We start from the raw sequence: 16,701 nt of genomic DNA, 5'->3' as shown, positions 1-16,701 counted from the left end.
AAATCCATTGTTTCCGGGCGTGTTTGCGCCACGTTGGAGTAAACGTCAGGTGGCGAGTTTAAAGGAGGCGCAGAAACATGGAGGTTAGAAAAACAACCAGGGTTTACAAAAAGGCAAATGAAGCTGGAATCAGTGTGGGCGGCATTGTTGAAAACATGGAAACATCTTGGTTGTCTTCTTTTTCCATTAAATCAAGTCAGTATTGCAAATAAAGCTGCTAAAACACAGATTCAACGCTCCACAACGGCAGAATCGCTTAAGACAAGAAAAGGTTCAACAGTGACTGATGTTTTTTGGGGCGTGTAAACACATAAATCAATTTTTATCTAGCGTCCATGTGTTTGCTCAGAATGATTTTAATCAAGTTGAAGAAATATTGTCTCTATAAACTATGAATTTTCTGTGTGGACCTCTGAGAAGTGAAGTTCAAAAACACGCCTGCAGTTACCGTTTATGTCCACAGGGGTCGCCAAAGATTGACACTTCAAACAAGTTTCGTGTTTGAAGCTCATTAACAAATAGAAGCTATTTGTGGCTTTGTATTTCAGAGTGTCCTTCATTTTAGCACCTAAAACTCTTGCACAGAACTGTATTTCAACCATTCATCCACCACTTTTAGATAAATATTACAGCGTTTCTTCTCATTAGCTAAAAATGCACTCAGGTTGGTGGGAAGGAAATTGGCGATTGCATCACGAAAAAGTGAGATGCCTCTAGGCTCTCTGTTCTACTCCTTAAGACAAATGTGTGGAAGTATTTCATTTAAGTCTCACTCGCTGTTTTTCATATTAGCTAGTTGCTTGGAAATCAGTACACATGTGAATTTCTTCACCTTTCTCTCCACCTTTTTTTTCCCCAAATTTCTTGCAGCTGCCTCAGAGTTTAGAGGGACCCTGGAGAAATAGGTCAGTGGAACAAATAAAAGAAACGGTAAATGGTGGAAATGAATGTCCGTCACTTAGCGAGTTGACAAGGATGGGTGGCACTGCTTGCCAGCCGAGGGCCAGCCTAAGGCTGAAACGCAGGCAGTGACCCAGCCCTGATAAATGAGAACAACAACAAGGGTGCACTGAGAGCCCTGATGGTCTGCTTTGTCCTCCTCTCTCTCTCTCTGTTCCCTGAATAGCTCCGGTACAAAGGATATCGTTATTCCTCCTCTAATTACCAGATGAAGAGATGTTTGTCTGCCTCTCGCTCCTGCGCTCTCACCCCCAGAAATAAAGTGCTCTGTGGTGATGACCCTCAGCAGTTATGAAACAGTCTAGTGGACAAACGGGGCCCAACGAGCCCTCATTTCCTCCTTCTGCTCATACAGTGTATATCTGACTTTACTCTCCACTGAGACAGTTTCATCTGCACTCAATCTGTGTGTTTATTTGATGGCCAATCTGTCCGGTCCCTTCCCGTCCTCGCGCGGTTTCGTTGCCAAAACCAATCCCGTCTAAGGCACGTCACCAATTTCACAGTCTTGGTTTAAGGGGGATGTATCTAGGCCACAAGACGCTCTCCATCTGCTCGTATGTGGCCAAAAGCCTTGAGAGGACATACAAATAGAGAGCGAGAGAGGGATGCACCCAGCCAGGGATTAGGTTGGCACACCAGCTCCAAGAGGAGGTGAGATTAAAATCCAGGAGCAAGAATACAAACAGCATGTGTGTCCAAACAACCGTTTCAGACCAAGGACTGTAGGACAATCATTAAATGTTTGTCACCAAATGGAAAGAACCACTTTGGGGTTTGGGTTTCACCTGTTGGCAAAGCATGTATAAAAAAAATGTCTCCATAAGAGGACAGCTTTTGCAAAGCACAGCAGCGGTGAGTTCCCGGTGTTTTGTTCTGCAGAGATTTGTGTCCTCAGCGTATCATACGGTATTAAATCTCCGCTGCGCCCTCCTCTAACCCTGTCATCTGGAAAAAGCCCTGACCTCAGTGTGTGTGTGTTCGGATGGGGGAGGCTGACTGGATGGCTGGCTGGCTGGGTGGAGGACAGGTGTGACTCAGCAGCACCTGTGACTGAGCCTCTGGATGTGAAGGGCATCAAGTTATGGTTTACATCGAGCTGTAATTTTCAGTGTTTCCATCCACACGGCTTTACTTGGACGGGTGGAAGGAAATCTGTCAACAAGGAGGATTTGGTAAACATCTTACCGGGAGATTAACAAGGAGGGAGTCCGATCTTTTATGTGTGCGTAATAGTGTTTGTGCGTGCAAGACAGGGGAGGGAGGGAGGGAGGGAGAGAGAGAGGGAGAGAGAGAGAGAGAGAGAGAGAGAGAGAGGACTTCCCAGCATGGGGATAGAGGGAGGGGGTGAGTTGCCTGGTGGAAGGGACCGAAATGTCCTTCATATAAACCGGTGACAAAGTGGCGAGCAGTGGCCCCCGGGCAGCAGAGATCAGAGACGACACTCAGAGAGAGAGAGGGAGAGACACAGGGACGCAGAGAGGAGGACATCGGCGCAGCTAGCACCAGCTGGATCCACGGAAACGCACCGGAGAGACTCGGAGAGGGACAACAGAGGAAACTAATCCGGACGGAGCAGCATTTATCTCCTCACCGACAGGTAGCATATATATATATATATATATATATATATATATATATATACATATATATATATAATATTAATCTTAAAACTAAACAGATTAATAATAACCTGATTATTTTAGATTAAAAATTAAGATAACCTCTTATAAGTTAGCAAACTTATAGATAAAAATAGACTGTTATTCAAATAAAATGCACATTTAAGTGGTTTTATCCTGTAAAATAATTAAATAAATAAAAAAAAATCAGATACAGACATACTTTTAATGTGTAGTTTTCTAGGCTCAGTGATTTTTTTTTGTTTTGTTTGCAAAATTAGATTTTTCTTTCCTTTAAATTATTTGAATTATTTGCATACAGTCAATTAAATTAAATTAGTTTATTTATTTTATTTTTTTAAATAAGACTTATTTTTTATTTATTCTTTATTTTTTATTAATTACATTTTTCTTTCATTTGAATGATTGAATGAATATTTGCATAGAGTAGATTAAATTATTATTATTTTTTTTAATGAGACTTATTTTCATTTATTTATTTTGTTGTTATTATTAAATTAGACAGATTTACTCTAATACCAACTAATGCGTCAAAGATTTCCGTCCGAGCTGTTTTGGCGTCAAATCAGGGCCACATCGCACCTGTCCGAGCCAGTGCGGGGCCACGTCCAGCAGATTTGTTTAATTCGTGTTATGTAGGCTACACACCGGCAGCCAGCCGCTTGTCAGATTAAACGACTACGCATGTCATCCATCTCAGCACGGTGTCTCAGTCCCGCCTAATTAGCCTCACCCTGTCTACTAGGTCACCACACGCAGAGCTCACAGCCTGGGCTGGAGGTCTCACTTACCGTTGCACATTTCACTGTGTCATAGTGATTGACAATATCAAAGCAGATAAAATACTTAATAATAAAATACTGAATTATTTATTTAGTTTAAGTTTTTTTTATTCTTGTGTCTGCAGAGATGGCCGTCACTTCTACCCCTCTGCTATTCATCTGCGCGTATTTGGCGTCTACGCTGATTGGCGGAACCCTCTCGGAAGGGGTGTGTCTTCAAGATGGCAAACACAAGGCCACGCCCAGTCCCGAGCCACACCTGAGGGACTGCGCCCTGTATGCTGACAGTGAGTGGACTGTGGAAAAAATAAATAAAAATCTGAATCTGAAGACAGGCAGCTGGCTGAAATGTTTTCCTGTCTCTGCTGTTGACAGATAGCTGCTGCGCAGAGGAAGACATCCAGGACATCTCCCACGTCCCCTCTGCCAGCAATCAGAATGAACCCTGGGACAAGTGTGGGCCTCTGAGCCCTGAGTAAGTCTCCTTCTCATTTTTGGTCCCGTCCCATTAACCTGTATTACACAATTAAGTTGCCGTCAGCTCTTTCTAAGGTTTATTGTCTGCTATTTTTTTTTTACCCTTAAGAACTAGCAGGTGGTGGAGACCAAAAGCAGAGGTGAAACAAAGGCTCTGGATATGCCTTACCCATCATTCTGGTCTAGTCCCAACTGTAAAAACTGTAGTGTGTGATACAGATGCCATCAGCTCTTTCTGTGGTTTATTGTCTACTAGTCATTTATCGTCAATGTTAATGACGGCAGGCGGTGGTGGAGACCAAAAGCAGAGGTAAAAGAGAGTAAAGAGCCTGGAGTATGTCTCAACCATCCTCTACAAAGTAATGCCAGACCGAAAACACAACTTCACAACCAACCTGCGATGCCCCAAACATCTTACTGTCAATGGCTAGCAGGTGGTGGAGACCAAAAGCAGAGCTAAAACAAAGACTGGGATACGCCTTACCCATCCTTCTGGCCTAGTCCCATTAAACTGTAGAGTATGATACAGATGCCATCAACTCTTTCTGTGGTTTATTGTCTACTAGTCATTTATCGTCAATGATAATGACAGCAGGTGGTGGTGGAGACCAAAAGCAGAGATACTAGAAAGTAAAAAGACCCCAGAGTAAGTCTCACCCGTTGTTGTGGTCCAGTCCATTGACCTTCAAGTGACTATAAATCAATGTGCAGTTGCCCTTAACGCTTCCAAGTTTTGTCGCCTAACCTTAAAATCTTTGGTTTCCCAACGTCCATCAATACTTTCAGCTCCATCTGGCTTCTGTTTTGAGGAAAAACTGAATTTCAAAGCCTGCTTTCCAACCACCTGCGAGGCGGCAAACTTTTAACGAGCAACCTTAAAGACCAGCAGGTGGTGGAGACCAAAAAAATGGAGCTGAACGAGGGGCAATATTGGATTTAAATTCACCAGATGGCCAGAAGCACATCTGCAATTGGTAAAGCTGATAGATAATAGGTATAATATGTCAGTGTTTGGTTTCGCTCCACTGCTCCCAAGAAGCCAAAAAAAAAAAAAACCCTAATTAGGAAGCTTCACTGCGAGATTCTCTCTCAATTGTTCGACAAAGTTTCTCAGGTGTGACAGTATGTGTTTGTCCCGAAGCTCTAATTAAACCGTAAGCGTCTGAGGTATGAACAATACTCAAATGACAAAAGGTACCATAGGGGTGAATTCCAAAAGATTAAGAAGCCACCAGATTGTAAAAACCAACAGCAACGATAATGAAGGATATTTAACAAAGAAGTAAACAGCAGCACAAACAAAAGAGAAACTACTTCTAGGTCGTTATCTTTAATTTCTAAACCTGTCCTTTCCCGATTCCCCGTGTCTCCTCAGGTGTGAAGGCTTTCTGAAGCGCGTGTCGTGTTTCTACCGCTGCTCCCCCGACGCCGCCCGTTGGCCTCATCCTCACCGCAGCTCGTACATCCAGGCCGTGCCGCTCTGCCACAGCTTCTGCCGTGATTGGTGAGGCTGCCAAATGCACTACACGGGCGAAGCTAAATCAACATCAGTATCTGTCCCTCTTCACGCATAAAGGCTGTCGAGGGAGAGATTACCGTGTTGTATGGCCGCGGTAAACTGTGCAAAGACAAAGAGCACAAAACTGTATGACACACATAAGACCACGGCTCATCTTTTTGCCGGCTGCAACAAATGCTTTGCCCTCCTGGTTGTTAAAAAATAGGAAAACTGGCTAGTAAATTCTTGTAAAGGTAAAGGTCTTCAAGGGATTTTTTGCCATTATAGTATTTGTAATAATGGTATCTGTGGCCTGCAAATCTCAAGCTGAGATGCTCCTTTTTACAAATTTACAAATGTTTCTTCAGGTTTGATGCCTGCAGGATGGACATGACATGTGCTCGCAACTGGGCCAGAGACCCCCGGGGACAGAACTGCACTGGAACCTGCGTTCAGTATCAGCAGGTAGGATTTGACCTGATCTCTATAAACATACGAATATGCAGAAAAACGTCTGTAGGCAAGGGATGAGATTTTGGTACGGGAAGCTGAAGTCTGGTTGCTGCTGCTAATCCAGGCAGTGCTGATTAAATGCATAAGAGCAGGATTTAGCTGCAGGTAAACAGTCTGTGTGGGGAGTGAAAGAGGCAGAACGCCCTGTCATATGCTGTTAGTAGGCATGCTAACTCATCCCGTTTGGCAAGCAAATATATTAAAGAAGACACCGTAGCGGTTTAAAACCATTAAGGGGGTAAATTGTTAGGCAGTAGACTCCATTGCCCAAATCCAGACATCCTTAAGTCCTTACCTGGACATCTGTCTACCAAATATCCGTTGGCTACACCAGAATCACAGGAACAATGGCCGTTGCCTCCACAGGCTAAGTCGTGAGATGATTGGGATCTGCAACTTTTGTGATTTCTGTTTCTTTGTTATTGTCTTATTCTGTATCGATCGCATTTGGATTGGCAGTGAATCTATCCGCCACATAGAGTGTAGAAAAAAAAATGGACAACGCGTCTCCATTATCTCCCATTGGTCAAACTGACGCTACATGACCCGCCCACACTTCCGCTCGACTCACTCGCGTTTGCGTTTAATTAATACTGTGCTCAGCTCTACGTCCACCAGTTACAATGAAATGTTGGATTATACACTTGATCACCTACTTTCACCGCTTCATTGAGGGGTTGTTGGTGGCAACTGTCAATCATCATGATGTCACATCCTGTTTCTGAAGCGTCAAATAACTGACTAAAATGACACCTTTCAGAAAAACAGACACTTAAACACACATGAGCATTATATTAACTTAAAATAATGGACCTAAAATGATAAAATGGAAAGGGAAGCTTATGACCTATACAGTAGGCAGCCACCAGGGGGAGCTCTACTTGCTTTGGCTTCACTTTTGGCAGCTGTCATGGCGTCCACTTCTTTTACAGTCTATGGTCCACCACTGTTTTCCAAACTAAAATCTCACCAACTATTGAATAGATTGCATTGAAAATTGGTGGTAACATTCAAAACCTCCTGAGAATAATCTTTTTTACATTAATAGTTCTTTAACTTTTTATCTTTCAGGATTATCAGCTAAATTTAGCACGTTAGCATGGTATCATTGTGAGCACTTCACCACAGAAGTACATTAAAATCTGAGTGGTGGAGCATAACCAGCTTTTAGTGCGGTCACACCTTTTTCTTCTGAAGAGCAGACGATGTGTCGCAGGTTTGAATCCAAACGACCGACCACGGGGCTCGTCATTCGAGTCTCACGCCGCGGGCAGAAGGTCAGAAGCTGTGTCGCAGTGTGTTTGTGGTGGAGGTAGCGAGCTTTGCGGTTAAGGGAAGGGTTAACGGCGCAGAGCGGCGCTGTGGGATGAAGCGTGAAAAAAGCCCCGGCCCTGCTTCAGTGGGCAGCAGCCAGCTGGGTGATTTAAAAAGAGTGACAGAGGGTGCTGGTGTGCAGCTGAGGCCGGCAGCGAACCAACACTCACACATCACACACCACTTTAAATATCTATCATTGTATCTGTGCTTTCAGTCTTACTCCCAACAAATGAGCACAGAGACATCAGATCTACTAAGGCTCTGTTATGGTGGATGTAGATGATTAAAGGACATTACAGGCAGGAAATGCAAAGAGAGAATATCTGAGTGTGTCTATATGAGTGTGTGTCAGAGTATTTTGGTCTTTTGTTCTTAGTGTTGGCCCATTTTCACTTAGAGAACCACTAATGGTGCAATACAGACTCCAGTAAATTCAAGTAGCTCTCAGAACAGAGTGTTTTGAACAAACATTCAACAAATCACCCCCTATTAGAGAGATGGAACACAAGTTCCTGTCTCTGGCACTTTTGGAGGTCACAGCAGTAACGCTTTTTGTTTCTCCCCAGCCAGCAGAGATGGTAATGATTTCACAGTGGGCCGCTTCGTGGTGTGGGCTCGTACCACTTAAGCAAAACTGCAAACATGCACATCTCCCTGGCATCACATTTAAAAACCCTTTCACAACACGCCTGCTGGATAGAAATTCTATGTAGGTGTGACTGTAGAATAAATAGACACCGATACCGACAGGATTTGTAAATGCTGACTGCCAGATTTGCTCACATAGACACACACGGCCTCTGCATGCAAAGATCCCCCTGGCACTCTCTATCACACTCTCTTTTTGTGCTCACTGGTAACATTATTTGCCAGCCAAGGTCTGATTTATCTCAGCATTAGGCACTCTTCTCTCCCTCCTGATTTTGTGGGAATGAGGTTACATCTGCAAAGCGCGGCTATGTCGGTGCCGGATACTGGCACGAAACATTTCAGATATCATATATTAATGGTTAGAAGGAACAGAAACACTTTACATTACACAGTCCCGTAAGTACTCACAACATTAAAGAGATGCAATTCTAGGTTCTCTGGACCGAAAAGCTTAAACTATTATATGTTTTCACAATAGAATTGCTTTCCACTTTTCTCTGTTGTTTACATAAATGCTTCATATTGCAGCCCACATTAACAATGCTTACTTTGTAGGACTGTGACCTTGACAAGTGGCAAACAAAAGACCGTGCAGCTCATTTGACTGTCAGCAAACCACAGACTTACACTGTAATCATTTCTTCAGATACATTTGAAAGCTTTTGTCCTGATTGTGGGGCATTATGAAATTCTGCTCGCTACTCCCTAGTCACGATAACAATTTGTTTGCATGTGACTGCTGATGGTTGGATTATATGACAGGAGAAAAACGCTCGTCCAGGTCCTTTTCTAATATCATTATAAATGCCAGATGAATATGACAAGCCATCCACAACCAACAAAAAATAAATAAATCAAAAGCCGAATAACTAGACTGACAGCGTCCGCCAACAAGCCGAGTTGCAGTTTAGATCATGCCTGTCTAGACTCATACATGTAGACTTAAGTCATTTTAGATATAAAACAACATCACTTCTTCATGTTATCCTATTAGACATACAGCATTTTGTCATTATTAAAATATGAATTCTCAACTTGTGGCCAAAAAACTTGTTTTGCCCAAATAGGTGTCGCCTAATTACTAGACGAACTTTGAAAAATTTCCTCAAATCACATTCACCAGTTGAATTATGGAGAAAAATTGACAAAAATTGTTTTAGAAGATTACAGTGATCTTGATCTTTGCCTATATACCAACAAAATCTTATCCTTTCATCCTTGAGTACCAGTGAACATTTGCGCCAAATTTTAAGTAACTGCGTCAAGGCGTTCCTGAGATATCGTGTTCACAAGAATGGGAAGGGTGCAAGGTCACAGTCACCTTTGACCTCCAAACTCTAATCAGTTCATCCTTGAGTACAATTGAACATTTGCACCAAATTTTAGGTAATTGCATAAAGGCGTTGTTGAGATATCATGTTGACAAGAATAGGTACAGACGGACGTACGAATGTATAAAATTACAGGTACCAAGAGAAGACAATGAAAGTGTTTTAGCAGAGCATTAAGTAGACCTTTGCCATTTAAGATATAGAACAAGATCAATTATTAATTTTATAATATTAGACGAACAATATTTTTTCATTAATATATGAATTATCGCATTGTGGCCAAAAACTTTTAGTTTAGTGAGATCACAGTGACGTTCTGTTCCTTGAGTCCAAATAGATGTTGCCAAAATATGGAACTAAATCTGAAGACATTTCCTCAAAGCCTATCTGAGTTGAATTATCGCCAGAAATATGTTTTATGAGATTACAATAATCTTGATCTTTGCCTATATACCAGCAAAATATTACCTTGAGTGTCAACATTTGCACCAAATTTTAAGTAACTGCATCAAGGCGTTCCTGAGATATGGTGTTCACAAGAATGGGAAGGGTGCAAGGGCACAGTGACCTTTGACCCAAATTCTAATCAGTTCATCCTTGAGTCCAATTGAACATTTGCACCAAATTTTAAATAATTGCATGAAGGCGTTCTTGAGATATTGTGTTTACAAGAATAGGTACAGACGGACGTACAAATGTATAGAATTACCAGCAGGTACAGGTACCAAGAGAAGACAATAAATGTGTTTTAGCAGAGCATTAAGTCGACCTTTGCCATTTTAGATATAAAACAAGATCACTTATTAATTTTATCATATTAGACATACACCATTTTGTCATTATTAATATAGGAATTCTCGCATTGTTGCCCAACACTTGTTTTGTGAGGTCACAGTGACGTTCTGTTATCAGTTCATACTTAATTCCAAATAGCTGTTGCCAAATCTGAAGACATTTCCTCAAAGCATTTCTGACTTGAATTATCGCCAGAAATGTGTTTTATGAGATTACAATAATCTTTTGCGCCAAATTGTAAGTAACTGCATCAAGGCGTTACTGAGATACTAGAATGGGAAGAGAGCAAGGCCACAGTGACCTAAGACCCCCAAATTCTAATCAGTTCATCCTTGAGTCCAGCTGAACATTTGTACCAAATTTTAAGTAACTGCATAAGGGCATTCTTGAGATATCGTGTTTACAAGAAGGAGTTCAGATGGACGTACGTAGAGAACATACAAACAAACTGAAATTGCCTCCAGCCAGAGTGGTTGCTGGCACAGAGGCTCACCAGGTTATTAGATTTGGCTGAAATGCTGGAGCCGTACAGTATCAACTGAATGAAATCTAAATCCTCTGAGTAGCTTTTGCAAGATTTTGAATTACATTGCTGGATCAGGACGTTCTCCATTCTTTCATGTAGTAGTATATTCTCAAACTTCTCTTTGGTAAGATAAAAAAACAAAAAACAAGATCCTTGCCTTTCCCCTTTAAACCCTTATTGCAGTAGATGGGTAGTTAAAGAGGGAACTCATGTCTCATTTCTCTTTCCTGTTTTCTTTTTGCACACCAGGTGTAATGTTGTTGAGAAGGGCAGAATTAAATAAGACGGGGATGGGAAGGACAGGACAGCGCAGAGCCTGAGGAAATTTCTGTATCTCACTTATTTGATCACACCATGTCGTCTGAAGCCACTTGGTGTTCGTACTGAATTAGCTTTGGCAGCAAACCATGTCCGCCCGAGGAAGGACAGAAAATGTGTGTAGGCCTGTGTGTATTACGAGGTCGGCGCGATAAGACCGAAGTGTCAGACAGAGAGAGAGTACGTAGTCAAGAGAAATAGCCGTCATCCTCTTTGTGTCCTTCCAACCTGGTAAATATATACGACGGCTTTTTCTTCTCTGAGCACCCGGTGTGACTCAGTCTTAATCCGCCAACAGAAGACGGGAGGATGAAAGGAAGAAGGCGTCGGGGTGGGGGTGTGCTGAGGAGAAACAGGCAGAATGAAGGGAGATGTATAAACAGTGAGAGCACTTAAAAAAATGGAAGTGGGACATACAGTATTGGTATGAGCTTTGGAAGGAGACTTGGCAGCTCATGATAAGTGGTTATGAGGCAGCCACTAGAGAGAATAGGAGCTTAAACCCACAAAGAAACGTGTTTGCCAGTGAAACTTTACTAATTTGCTTACCTAACTATTTGTTAGCGCGTAGGCTGATACCATTTACAGCATAAATTTGGAATTAGGATTTGTTTTTTAGCACCATTATCCTGTATCCCTCTTTTAATCCATGTCTTATTAGAGAGGAAGATAATTTTTCATGCTCCAGAAACAGTAATGTCAGCTGTAATTGGGAGTTTTTCCTCAAAGTATAACTGCTTTAATGAATTTCCTGTCAGATAGCGACTCAAAAGGTGCTAGAAACGACCTTTGCGATTAGTTTAGATCTGAGCGTCTACTCTGTGGGGCTTGTCGGAGATGTGAAGGTGGCGCGGAGATGGCGTCTCGCGGACGTGAATGTGAGCGCTCAAGGGCACGCCTGATGATTTGCTCTCAAGGATGTTGCAGACGAGGTGAGGTGAGGTGAGGAGACGAAAGGAGCTACTTGCCGGAGCGGCTTCCAGGCGCCCGCAGCCTCGGTTAACACCTGGCAGAGGCATTTCAAAGATGGTGCGGCCCTGAAAAGGCAAAATCAATTATTTCAATGGATGTTTGTGTCACACCGGCGATGGTGCAAGAATAGCACGGGGGAAAGTGTTGCTGGCGGGGAGGTGTTCTGGAAAAACAGGTGTTCGTATGTTTGTAATCTCCAACAAAAAAAAGATGAAAAGCTTTTCAAATGTCATCCCTGAGTCCATGTGGAGGAAAATTGTAAAGAAATGTTGTCAAGATGCTCTGGACATATGGTGTTTGTGAGTATGGGATGGCATGATTTTTGACTCTGATTAACTATTTCTAAGCATTTTTAGTCAAACAGTTTACATTTGGAATAAGGATTTGTTAGTTTTATTCCCACTGTTATGCAGAACCCCCTTTAATCTGCATAGATGTCCTATCAGAGAGGACTTCATTTTTGAATGCTCCAGAAAACCATAATGTCAGCAACTGGTATTTTCACAACAAAAAAAGAGAAAAGGTTAAATCTTCAAGAAAAGGTCATGCCAATATTGTGCATTATTACATAAATTAAAGGCTGGATGTGCTTCACTGTAATGTGTGTGTGTGTGTGTCTACAGATGTACCAGCATGGCAGGGATCTCTGCGAGAGCCTGTGGGGCGACGCCTTCATGACGGTGGAGGACGAGCCGGAGGAGGTGGGAGAGGCCGGAGAGATTGGGGCGGAGGGCGACGGCGGCCGCCCCTGCGGCTGCCTCACCCTCAGCCCCTCGGACAAGGACGTGATCGCCGCCCTCAGGGCCAAGCAGGACGACCCGGAGGAGCTGGACACCACCAAGACGGGCTTGCCTCAGTACCGGGCCCCGTGCCAGACCAAGCTGCCCTTGCAGGCCAAGAGCGGCAGGAAGGGAAACTCCGTGCTGCGCAAGCGCTCAGTCGAGGTGGAGGACGTGGAGGGGAGTGGCAGCGGCCTGTAGATTGATCCTAGATGCAATATATTTAGAGATAGCTGTCTAGATTCTAATAAACAAAATCTCTCCTTTCAGACAGAGTTATAAAATTGCTCCTGTAACTAAACTTACCACACAAACCTAAGCTCTCATTATCACCAATCACATCACAGCTATAATCTCTATAGTTTTCAATATCTGGTTTAGGGGAAGCTTGTAACTATTTGATTTAACAGCGAGAAATGTTGCCACAGCTGAATGATAGTCAAGTATTTGAAGGCAGAATTAATTCTGCAAGGGCTCAATAATATGGATTATATCTCATATTGGCTGCACAAATGTTTTTTTTTCTTTATTGCAAGCTAACAAGGTCCTACAGTATTGACACTTCTGCATGAATCAAGCGTGTAATCCCCAAACGGTTAAATCAGCTTCGTCGCTTCTCTTCTCGGCCGTCGAGTTGATTTTAATCTGTGCATTAGTCATTTGTTAAACGCAGATCTTACCGCTGTGATACTATTCTGTGCAGTCTACTTGTCAGGAAGTATGTGATAGTGGAGAAGGTCACGCAGAGTAATCATAATAATGAATGTAACTTTGGCTTTTTACCCGTATGTCTGGTACATGATGGCGGAGAGGTATGCTCAATACCTGCGGGAAGAGTTTCGTTTTCAGACCAGGGGAAGTTTTAATCTGGTAGTTTGATTACCAATGTATCGTTTTATAATCTCATCGTGTCTATGTAGAGTGAGGCTCTGTTAGATGTAAATGTTTTGTAATAAAGGAAAAAGGTCTGATTTATGGCGAGCTCGCTGAAATGGGTGTTTCTGTGCTTCTCTTTACATTCTCAATAAAGAGATTTCTAAATGTTACCCTGAGCCTGTTTCATTCATCGCTCACAAAAAAAGGAATTAAACTTGTATAATAGTTGACCCAGGTCCAAGGTTTAAGCTTCGAGGTTTGTTTATCGTCATCCGACCATGTTCCTGGTTGGAGCTTATCATTTTCTAAAGGCATTAAATCACAGCTCATGAATCGTCCTAGGCTGTGTAATGCAGCACATATTTTTTCGCATTTTGTCTTTGTCGGAGCAAGGTGATTTTGCATCCTTGTTCAGGAATACTGCTGCGCAATCCTTTCTTCAAATACCGAAACCCCTGCTGAGCAGAACTCGAGTCTCTGCGCCGTGCATCATGAACCTCAAAGCTCTGGAAATAGACTCGGTGCACCACGGATAACCTGCTTCCTCTGTCTCCTCCCTGCTTCCGACACCACTGAAATTTAACCCTCGTATCTGTCACCATTTTGTTTTGTTTTTTGGCCTAATAACGATGCATTTTGACAGATATCGTTAAACCAAACCCAGAAATGCCAACCCACAGGCCTGCTGAGAAGGATACGACTGCAGTGTCCCAAAATGTGGCCTCCACCTATGACTGTGGCAGCTCAGTGTCTTTGCAAGTCTTCCAACCAGCGTCAGCCCCCAATTTACTGATACATCCTGACAACTGTGTTTACCCTGCTTCTCAGACAGCTGTCACTCAGTCTCAAGCTTTCCTAAGGAGGAAGGAATCAAATATTTGAAATAGTATCTGGACAGTTTATTCTAGCTGTCTAAGTCTGATTCAAAATTTTTATTTTTTCTAAAAATCAATGTCTTTTGGGCTTTTTAAGGTTTTTCCAGTGATTCAGCTTTGCAGCAACTTAAACTGGCAAGCCGAACACACTCCCACCCTAATCGCATTGTTGCACATCTCCCTGTAAAACAATCTCGTTTAAAGTGACTAACTTGTGAATTTGAAACACAAATGCGACACTGAGGACACAAACTGTGCGTCATGCTGATAATGCCACACACACCACTTGACATTTTTCTGTTAAACAGCCAGAGAATGAGGCACAGTGTGTGTGTGTGTGTGTGTGTGTGTGTGTTATTTCTGTACTTCTTGATGATGTTAGCTAATAACATGTCCTCTGTGAAAGTCATCATCACCATCAGCAGCAGCATTAAATCAGAGAAAAAGACACACACGCACATTTAAGCTGACGCATGTTTGAGGGCTTCAGTGATAAGACAAACTGTAATATTATCTCTTTCATTTGTTTCTGTGTGACACTGATTTCAGAAGCGTTGGAAACTAATTTCTGACCTTCAAAGGCCAGATTAACTTTTTCTCTCTTTCTCACACAAGCTGTACAGCCGAGTGATAAAATGTGGCATCGGTGTGTTTCTGTCGGGTTTAATTCACGTCCTCCGTCTGTGGATTACCCGCACATCAAATAGGAAAGATTTAGTGGAAGAATACAGTGATATGTAGACAATATGTAAGAGTTACCTGGGGACTGTATGCAAATTATCACAGTGGGAAATAAATCTCAACGTATGCTGCCTTTAAACTGATCTTGTGGCGTCTAGAAGCAACCGAGGCTAACAGTAAAGCATGCTAACTACCTACTAGGCTGTTGATTATCTTGCTTGGAGAAAGTTAGCTAGCCTAGTAGTGTGTCTTTGAAACACTAATTACATTACAAAGTACCTGGTTAATTCAGAATTACTTTCTTGTCATTGGTTGAAATAAACACATGCTACCTGGCTAGCTTAAAAGCGCATTCACATACTCTTCGATGGGTCCCATTTCCCTAGTTAGGTAGCCGTGTTTCCCAACTTTGGTGTGTGCATGTGCTTATAATGTTGTCTTCAAATGGAACTTGTGAGCTTGTGGCTACGTCAAGGCATCTAGAAGCAACCATGGCTAACAGTTTAGCATGCTAACTACCAAGTAGGCTGCTAATATTGATTATCTTGGATAACTAGCGAGGACATTCGCTAGCTCGCATTGCTTTGAGAAACAACAAAGTCTGTTGTCTGGAAGTGGCTAGTTAAATCATAATTGCTTTTTTTGTTGTTGCTTGAGCTAACAGATGCTAACTGGCTAGCTTAATGGGCCATTCACAACCTCATGGACAGGTCTCATTTCCTTTGTTGGGTATTCGTTTTTTCCAAACTAAGCTTGTGAGCTTGTGGTTACGACAGCGTGGGCTAACAGTTTAGCAAGCTAATGGCTAATTTAATGTAGGAAATGCAAAGGTATAGCGTAAAAAAAAAAAATTAAGCCACTGGAAACAGACACAACAAACTCAATCCTATTCAAGGCAGCATTAGAATTTTCCACGGCCCCTAACTAGAAATACTTACCGTGCTGTAATCCTAGAAGCTCTGCAGGCAGGCTGATATAAATAGAAATAATGGATGCACTCTATCTGCATTAGGGGTGACAATAAAGAGCCTGATTGATCCAAATTTTGCAAAATGTCCACATTACTATAAAAGGGAAGCCCAATATTGAAGCATTTTGATGTTTAATTGTCTCATTTAACTTCAATTACCGTAGCACCGTTTTGCAAATTCACTGCATTCTTTAGTCAAATACTAGATCACGTCTAAAAAAATTAAATGCATAATAACTGTCTGAGACACCAATGTCAGCTCCAAGGTCAGACATGGGATTGAAACAAATGACCATCCCCTCTGATTAAGCTGATTCCTGAATAGTTGGGGTAAATACCAAATGGGCAAAATGCCTTAAGCGACAGCAGAGACCCTTACTCGATTTCTGTCCGGTCGTCCCTTTGCTGCATCTCATTCCACTGCTTCCTCTCCCCAGGCTGGTTAAGTTTACGCTCCTCGCAACACAAGAACATAAGGAACAAACCGAGCTAGAAAACGGGAGACTCCACAAACAAAGCAAACGACAGGAAGACTTAAGGGAAACATAAGCGAGGACATCACAGACATACTGATGAATGAAAGACGGAGATTCAACAGAGATTCAACTAGAGAATGGATACGCACAAAGGGCTGATGAGATGACAAGACACAGCTGAAACTAAGTAGGGTAGAGCACACAATCATATAAAGGCAAGAAATAAAACAGACATGGACACAGGAGAGAAGCGGCGCTACA

General features: G+C 42.4%; 1 protein-coding gene across 1 annotated transcript; it reads left to right on the top strand.

Moving 5' to 3' along the window:
• Nucleotides 1-2,420: 2,420 nt before the first annotated feature.
• Nucleotides 2,421-14,275, top strand: rtbdn (retbindin). The gene is made up of 6 exons (XM_084571446.1): nt 2,421-2,560; nt 3,511-3,672; nt 3,761-3,860; nt 5,238-5,366; nt 5,729-5,825; nt 12,407-14,275. The coding sequence occupies exons 2-6, from the start codon at nt 3,513-3,515 to the stop codon at nt 12,761-12,763; spliced, it is 843 nt and encodes a 280-aa protein (XP_084427572.1). The 5' UTR covers nt 2,421-2,560; nt 3,511-3,512; the 3' UTR covers nt 12,764-14,275.
• Nucleotides 14,276-16,701: the final 2,426 nt, after the last annotated feature.

Source organism: Chelon labrosus, assembly GCF_963514085.1.
Source record: "Chelon labrosus genome assembly, chromosome: 21".
Taxonomy (NCBI): Eukaryota; Metazoa; Chordata; class Actinopteri; order Mugiliformes; family Mugilidae; genus Chelon; species Chelon labrosus.
The sequence above is the reverse complement of the archived record's forward strand: the minus strand, read 5'-3'. Positions and strand labels throughout refer to the sequence as shown.